The sequence below is a fragment of the Salvelinus namaycush genome, chromosome 24, assembly GCF_016432855.1.
Source record: "Salvelinus namaycush isolate Seneca chromosome 24, SaNama_1.0, whole genome shotgun sequence".
In the NCBI taxonomy this organism is placed as follows: domain Eukaryota; kingdom Metazoa; phylum Chordata; class Actinopteri; order Salmoniformes; family Salmonidae; genus Salvelinus; species Salvelinus namaycush.
This window is the reverse complement of record NC_052330.1, coordinates 12790282-12799135: the sequence shown is the minus strand read 5'-3', so window position 1 is coordinate 12799135 and position 8854 is coordinate 12790282. Positions and strand designations below refer to the sequence as shown.

General features: G+C 43.1%; 1 protein-coding gene across 11 annotated transcripts in view; it reads left to right on the top strand.

The window, feature by feature from the left end:
* The first annotated feature begins 3002 nt into the window (after positions 1-3002).
* Positions 3003-8854, top strand: part of LOC120019714 (afadin-like) — a 120369-nt gene continuing 114517 nt past the window's right edge. For 6 of the 11 annotated variants that reach the window (XM_038963128.1, XM_038963119.1, XM_038963122.1 and 3 more), the window contains exon 1: positions 3004-3323. In XM_038963128.1, the coding sequence (XP_038819056.1) occupies positions 3222-3323 (102 nt within the window). In that variant the 5' untranslated portion in view covers positions 3004-3221. Of the gene's footprint in view, positions 3324-8854 lie in introns of all 11 variants that reach the window. The other 5 variants (XM_038963125.1, XM_038963124.1, XM_038963126.1 and 2 more) reach the window with 1 other exon arrangement.

Sequence of the window (8854 nt, the reverse complement as noted above, 5' to 3'; positions counted from 1 at the left end):
ATTGAATCCCCGAGCTTACAAGGTACAAATCTGTCCTGCCCCTGAACAGGACAGTTAACTCACTGTTCCCCGTTAGGCCGTCATTGTAAATAAGAATTTGTTCTTAACTGACTTGCCTAGTTAAATAAAGGTTACATTAAAATACAGTAAAAAAAGGTCACACCTTGATTGTCACCTTCCTCTTGACTCTGACTCTCAGTGTACATTTGTCTTCTAGTCATCTTATGTACAGTTGAACTCTAATAAAGTCAAGACAGCCTCGCTTGAACCTTGAGTGTGTTTGTTTGGTAGGCTGATCTCAAATGTGAAATTCAGCATGACTGAGAGTTTCCTTCTCCAGAGATGCAATTCATTTTACACTGTGTTTTCAAATAACAAAAATCTTGCCACTGTTACACTTTTCCAAGACATCTGCACTACCTTTGGGAACATGGAGGAGTCATAACTCAATCAGCAGAATATGTCTGATGTCGTGATGACACATAATTTAGACACTGTTCAGTACCATGGTGACATAGATAAACATGTTCTTTGCCTTTGTCAATTTCAGGTTAGCTATTCATTTGAAGATATTTTGCAGACATAACATGTCCTTTTTATCTACTGTAATAGCTACAGTATCATTTTCCAAGTTTCCCCCCACAAATGTATCCCTCTGTTGGCCAGTCCAAGAGTTACATTTCCCTTTCCTTCTAAACAGGAAACATCTGCAGTGGTGTGAAATGTGGACGTTAGGGATAAGTCTGATTTAATTGTGAACATTTAAATTCCATTATGATGTGAACTGTCTCCCCTGATACATATATAAAAAGGTGGGAGGTGAAATCACACCTCTGCAAACAGAGCAATGCTAACAAAAGCAATCGTCATCTTAGTAAAATGTCACGAAGCAAAAACAGGTAAAAACAGAAATGGATAAAGATGGACCAAACCAAAGTCATCTTCATTCTACATGTCCAACCAAATGTAGCTGAATGATCTTGTCTTTATTTACTATGTTGTGTCTGATGGAATGATTGGTGCAATGACTGCAATCAGATTTTCTCTGAGTAACAATAACAAACTATCTTAGTAGACAGAAAATATCCCTTTATCCTGATTTCTACACTATCCCCTGGCCCTGGTATAAGAATCCTTTGTCTTTATGCTCTGTAGGATGGTCTAGAATCTACTCAGCCATATAGTGCCCAGTCCTGTATGCCCATATAGCACGCAGGCAGCAACGTAGTGACGTAATGTAGTGACGCAAATGGGCTTATATTGCGCCAGTGGCCACAGTAGCCCTGCCTGCCTCATTGACTTGACTGCTGCACAGGACTGCACAGCTGCGCTCGTCAGGTCTAACGTGATGCTGTCAGACTGTGCATGGCCCTTCCATCTTTGCATGAGCACAGGAGCGAAAGCTACGCCAAGTAGGCCACACAGACAGAGCCATATGAGCCAATGCTCTGCTCAGCCCTGTTTTTATGATCCCATACAACACAACATTCTTCTGTCTGACTGACAATTACAGCACACACTATTGCAAGAGGTTGTTATTTTATATGCTGACAATTCCAAAGCATTTAGTCTTGAGTCAGAATCAAAATCTGTCGGTAGCAATAAAATGAGTATAAATGATGAGGCGATCACCATTTGATCCTTTAGTTAGTGGCATGCCTATAACATGTCACAGTGAATTTTTCTGAGATCCAAAACCAACCTGTCTCAGTGGGTGTGGTTACAGGATGATGACATTGCCATGGCAGTGTGACAATCAACATTTACATTTTAGTCATTTAGCAGACGCTCTTATCCAGAGCAACTTACAGTAGAGAGTGCATAAATGTTCATTTGTACTGGTCCCCCATGGGAATTGAACCCACAACCCTAGTGCCATGGTCTACCAACTGAGCCACACAGGACCAATCAACACCTGCTGACTCAGATCTGTTTTGGGGACAAGGAGAGAAACAGATAACATACATAGGCCTACTGTCATGAAATATTAGATAACATACAGGTAACTGACAAACTAAATGAAACACTTGAGTAAATATGGGATACAAAGTATATTGAAGCAGGTGCTTCCACACAGGTGTGCTTCCTGAGTTAATTAAGCAATTAACATCCCATCATGCTTAGGGTCATGTATCAAAATACCCAGTTGCCCATTATTTTGGCTACCATGACTAGTAGAAAAGATCTCAGTGACTTTGAAAAAGGGGTCTTAAAGGAGCATAGGGGGTTTAAAGGCTGTGTGTGTGTGTGTGTGTGTGTGTGTGTGTGTGTGTGTGTGTGTGTGTGTGTGTGTGTGTGTGTGTGTGTGTGTGTGTGTGTGTGTGTGTGTGTGTGTGTGTCACCAGATCTCAACCCAATTGAACACTAAAGGGAGATTCTGGACTGGCGCCTGAGACAGCGTTTTCCACCACCATCAACAAAACACCAAATTATGGAATTTCTCATGGAAGAACAGTGTCACATCCCACCAATAGAGTTCCAGACACTTATACAATCTATGCCAAGGTGCATTGAAGCTGTTCTGGTGGCTCAATGCCCTATTAAGACAGTTACCTGTGGCATTATAATTAGATGACAATTGATATGTAATAGCTTAATTATTATTTATTGAACTGTGGTTTATTTATTTAACCTTTATTTAACTAGGCAAGTCAGTTAATTAAGAACAAATTCTTATTTACAATGACGGCCTAGAAACAGTGGGTTAACTGCCTTGTTCTGGGGCAGAACGACACATTTTCACGTTGTCAGCTCAGGGATTGATCTAGCAACCTTTCAATTATTGGCCCAACGCTCTAACCACTAGGATACCTGCCGTCCATTGACAATGTTTTTATTTTTTTGTATCTATTTCTTGTAGTAACTGGAAACTCAAATGGAAGCTGGACTGGAGTCGAAATAGTTAAAGCGGGGACAGGCGCAAATCACTATTGTGCTCGTGCACGGCGAATTGTAAGGGTGTGGACGCGCGCCAAGGTAGTCCCATTTGGTTCCCGGGGAGAGAGAACGGAGTGCGATAAACGAGAGAGAGGGACGCGGAAACAGCAGGAGCGGTCCGCGAGAGAGGTGCAGCGACCGGTGACAGCTTTTCACTTGAACCGTATAGAGACCAAATAATTGGTGCATTTGTAATTTTTTTTCGTGAAGTTGTCGGATCAGAGGCTTTTTGTAGGGACAAGGGGATTTTTCTTCTGTATAGAGAGTATCATTCGGGATTCAGAATGTCGGGGAGCAGGGAGGAGGAGCGGCGGAAACTAGCCGACATCATTAACCACTGGAACGCCAACCGGCTCGACCTGTTCGAGATTAGCCAACCCACCGAGGTGAGTCCGTGGACCTTCCCCGAGTACAGGCCGCACCAGTCGGGAAAGAGACGATAATTACCCAGTGCAGTGGGGACTAGCTGAGGGAAACGCGCCTGATGAATTATTAAAAACTGGCAACCAAACACGTTTGTTAACAAATACCTGTAGAGCACTGTTGAAATGCAAAAATTAGTCTCAACAAAGTCCCTAACCCACACCTTAGTTAATCGCAAACCAAACTCGAGAGCTAACCAACCTGTCAACCAGATCGCTAGCCTAATGTTTGTGAACGTTAGCTAGTTAGAAAGACGTCTCGAACCTGTTTTCTTGCGTCAGTTGGTGGTGCACTAGCAGCAGCACGCTCTAGTTGTGGTGAGTGCATGCAATGCACGACGAGGTGCAACACAATTTATCCAAGAGATCGCGTAAACTTGCTACAATCATGTCAGTCACACTTAACTGTATTATTAGATCGCTAACGTTACCTAGCTAGCTAACAGTAGCATCTTAACAGACGCAATCCGACCGGCGTTAGTTAGCTAGCTGGAAAACCCCGACTCCGTAGCTAGTTACAGACAATTCAATTGTTTTGTATTTGTGCAGTTATTTTGCATGTTTTAGCTACATTCATTCAAATTATAGTTATACCTACACGTGGAACACACATTTAGATACCAACCCGGTCGTATCGCTATATTTCCGTCTAAGCCTTCTGTATTTCACCACCGTGATGAGGGCTATCGTTAGCTAGCATCAAACTAAAACCACAGAAACCTAGAAAGCTAAAACAACGGCGATTCGCTTGCTAGCTAGCTTAGATATCAGCTAACGTTATCGATGGTGTTGAGATGATGATCAAGCCATTTTGTATGCCACCAGGTCGTTTGGTAGTTCCAATAAACACTGTTTTCTACTATATATGAAATACGTGTTTACTGAGCTAATGTCAAGTGTTTAGGCAATACTAGTACTGCAGTGGGCAAAGTAAAAAAAGTAAAATAATGATTATGGCTTATCCTACTACTACTGCATCTCTCGATATAACCAGATGGCTAGCTGGGCTAAATCCGTTTTAAATGGTCTAAACACTGACCATCGATGATGGTTTGCTAGCAATCTCTGTTCTAATCAAACTACTAAAATTAATCTTGGGTCTCGTGCAGATATTTCTGCATCCAACTTGCACGTGGTTTTTGTTTTTGTCTGATGGGTTTTTAGATCTAGCTAATATTTGGTGGACTCTGTGTGCTGTTTGCCACCCGTAGTCGTGTTTTTACGCGCGCAGGTAGAAGCCAGCCACCCCAACCTCTGAGTTGCAAGTCAAAGCATTGGGGGTAACGGGGGACCCCTCATCCGATTAATTTGCTTTGGACAGCAGGACCGCTTCAGGCCTATAGCTGACGTAACTAACTTGCTGCGGTGTTCTGGGAATCCTGCAGTCCTGAGTCAGTATTCCCCCTCTTATTTATAGGTGCATTATTTTTGCCTTTGCTTGGGCAAAATTTCTTTAGTGTTGGTTTGATTAACATGTCTCACATGTAACAAACACGCCCCTCCCCCTCTAGTCATTGCTACCCACAAGTTCAACCATAATGCATGTACATTTTCAGACACTTTTGAATTTTGTTTATTGCTTATGAGCTTGCCAACAAAATGTCAGGGAGGTTGTCAGTTTTCGTTACCATAATGGAGGCCTTATGAAAATGTTGTGTCATTTTTAGCCATGTGTGACAAGAGCTCCTTAAATCAAGATTTTTTTATTTTATTGTTAATGACATCGTTTTATAGCATGACTCCATGGCTGGTTATTTTAAAGCAGATTGGCCAGTGTTTCTCTTCTTCCTCCCTCTGACTATGTCCTGTGGAATTCACTTCCTCTCATAACATTACCACACAAGCATATAGCAATTAGCAAATTGGGTTTGTTTGTATGAAACTGCTGCTTTTTGGGCATACTGTTGGCTTGTGGAGAGCAGGAAGAAAAACAATGTTTGTTCTCCTTAGTCTTGATAAATGCTATAAGATATTCAACTGGTTGTAACTGCTGACCAAGTCTCTCTCCTTTGGAGTATGGACAAAATACCAGCAGTCTTAAGGGCTTGAATGTTAAAACAATCCAAGCAGCATTTTCTTCTCCAATTCAGTATTGATCCTCATTAGCTGCAGGGCTTGGGAGAGGGTGGATGGAAGCTTTTGACAGCCCAAATCAACACCCTGTGCAGCACTGCGTCGTGTCAGAAGGTTTGTTGCCGTCAGTGTTTCCATTCTTCCCTGTGGAAGCCAGTGATTTGATTGTTGGCGTCAGTGGAACGGGTGCACTGTTTAGGCCCTATCACATCCCTCCTCAGACTTGCAATGTGTGACCACTGTGATCCTGCGAAGTGTGATTGTTTAAACTGGGCCATCTGGGTTAAAGCTAGGTATGTCATCACTCTGGGTGGAATTAACCAGAAATGAAGCGCTATCCTCTTTTGTGTGGCACTGCTGCCAACCGAAATAAAGCACAGCTTGTTTTTTGTTATATTTTGAATGGAAAGAGGATTGAGTCAGGTTATACGTAATGTTGCTCTGATCACTAACTGACCATCTGGTCCTTTAATGTTTAGTCCTAGTTTGTTTTTAACCATGCTGCTGTGAAATCCCATGTTAACATATCTCCTTTCGTCATCCACCAGCAAAAGGCTGTGACGTCATGTGGCCGTGTTTGTTATTGTTCCGGGTCATCATGTATGACGGTGGAGAGCTTCTGGTCCTGCAGGCCTCCTCTCCAGGATGTGACTTGCCACTGACTCACTATTGCCATGGCAACAACATACTAGTGATGAGTACAACACAGGACTTCTTGCTTTGTGCCCTATCAGCAAAGTGGACAAAGTCGATACCAACGGAGCATTCATTTCTACTGTGTCAATTCACTACAAGCTTTCATATTAACTGATACATCGGAGGTCGTGTGAAGGATTGTTGTTTCATACAAAGCCCTATGATATGCTTCATTTTTGAGTGTATTGGATATCGTTATTCTCAGGGTTGTTTGTAATTGGAAAAGGAGAATGTGTCAACAAGATAAATACATACGGTCCACACACACTCCCCTGCCGGCATATGCTGCAGTTTGTATAGAAAATTGTTTGTCCACAAAATGTTGTCTTCACGCCATGTAGAGTAGGCTACATAAAAATGTAGCACAGAGGAAATGAACCTTTTTGTTACATCTGCCATTAGTGTGTTTGCATTACTGAGTGGCTCCCAGTACTTTAGTAGACCATCCATTCCACATGCGCTGACTGGTATGTGGTTTTAGGGTAACGGATCTATCACCCTAGATAAAAGAGCACAACTTCAGCAGATGGAGCCTGTCTTGCTTCATAGTTTTGAGATTAAATTGATCAAAGACAACGTGTTATTAGATTTGTCACACACCCATTTTCTTTACACTGTGTCACTTCAGGTTTACAATCTCCATGGAGATTCTTTCCCTGCATTTAAATATGTGCACACACAAGCATCCTTGTGTGGGCGCTTGCTGTATACTGTAATTACACTTTACACCGAATAGACGAGGTGATTTACAGTTCCCAACAGCTGTAATTTGTGATTTTATAATCCAGACAGTGGTAATCGTGGGGACCTTGGAGTGGGCTGCCTGGGATTAGCACATCCTGACTGTGCATTTGGCTCAAACAAACAAAGTGACTTTGTTTGTTGCTGCTCATACCGGCCAACACTTGGCTCCAATTCATTGGGCCAAATTTATTATCCACTTAAAGTTGGAGACATGCATTGTAATATTTGATTACCACTGCCGGTGTTGTTGAACAGTTCACAAGATGACTAGGCTGGTATTGGCTGAGCTATTGGCTTTTGACTTGAGGGGATGCTGAGGTTTGGGCTGGCACGTATCGTTCATCCTTCACTCTGTGTGTGTGTGTGTGTGTGTGTGTGTGTGTGTGCTACTGTGTCTTCCCATGAACAAATCTGTTCAACTCTCTGCTACTGGGAGAATGGAGCTGTAAGTGTGTTCCATGTCATGGCTCAAGGCTATGTGTGTGTGTGTGTAGCTGAGAAAGCTCTGTCAGAGTAATGGCTCACACCCAGTTCATTAAGAAGCGGGCCAAAGATCACAACCACATCTTGTCACTTACTGGCTTCAAATGGAATTATGGCCCTTATGTCCAGACTGGCTATTACACATCCTAATCTATCAACTACACTGCCTGCTGCTGTATTATGTTGGGTGATCTAAATCAGTTGAATAACACAAATGAGAACACATTTTCATGGATATAATTCTCAAATGTTGCTCTTTGGCTAATGGGTCACAGGATGTGGGGATGGTGACTCTCCTTTCCAAGGCACATTGAAATCACCTGGTATCATATGTGGATCTCTCTCTCACACACGTACACAAGTGCCCTGATTAGTGGGCTCAGCAGAGAGGTGGTGGTGGTCTCTGCTGTAGGAGAGGACTGGCCTTGGCTTGTCAGTCCCATTAATCCTCAGAGGCCTGACGGTCATTCCAGTCCGCCTCTGCCCTTTCCTCACTCGACCACACAGCCCATCTAGCCCCTTGATGTGGTTCCTTCAGTCACTCAGAGCCAGACAGACTCAAGCCTGTAGGCCTTTGTGACCTCACACGATCAGATCATTTTGGGCTGATGACTTGTCTGTTTTAGTATTTACAATCAATAGAGATCTGCCCCACAACCCGGTATTTTCTTCCACTCTCTCTTTTGACTGGAGGAAATTTACATTTGCAGGCCCGGTGTCTGATATCAGGCTTATTGTTGCAGGACTTTTCTCATGTGAAAAAACATCATCATCTGATCGTGTTGCGTTGAGTCTGCTTAGCTAGGGGTAATTGAAACCTCCCTCAGCCGCCCCTTGTCCTTTAGTTACAGGGAATGTCTCCTTCCATTTGAACAAAATGTCTTCATGTTTCTGTCTGCCAAATAGTTTGTGGTCGTCTTTCATATTCCCGGAATAGTGCTTTTGTTTAGTACAGCCTGTCAGTGGTCGAGGTGGTGTCTTGGTGTGTGGAATGTCTCATGCATGTTTATGAACAACAGTCAGATGCTAGACTAGCATGGGAGCTGCCGCCGCTGCCAATGAAGCTTTTAGAATGACCCTGGCATGAACTTAGACCTCCTACAGTAGGTGACTCCTGCCTAGCTACTCCCTTCAATGGTGTCTGGTGATCATCGCCTAGTTGAGTGATCACATGCATATCCCTTGTACAGGATTCCCCTTAATACTTCTGGAGAATATTGTAACGTAAACAGATTGTGCTAATCTTCAGGGCTAGGTGTAGCCAAATACTCCGGTCCAGTCCATACATTATCCAGATGATTACGGTTGTATGGGGGACGTTTGGCTGCCCTCCCGTTTAGTTTGAGTGATGGTCACATTAGGGACCAACCTTCTAGCTTTGAAAGCACACATAAATCCCTACAACTGTGAAAGGTGAAGACGCATTAAACCTCCATTTTTCTCCTATGATGAGGAACAGAAGGCAGGAGGAGAGAGCGATTTTAGAGACGGCAGGACTT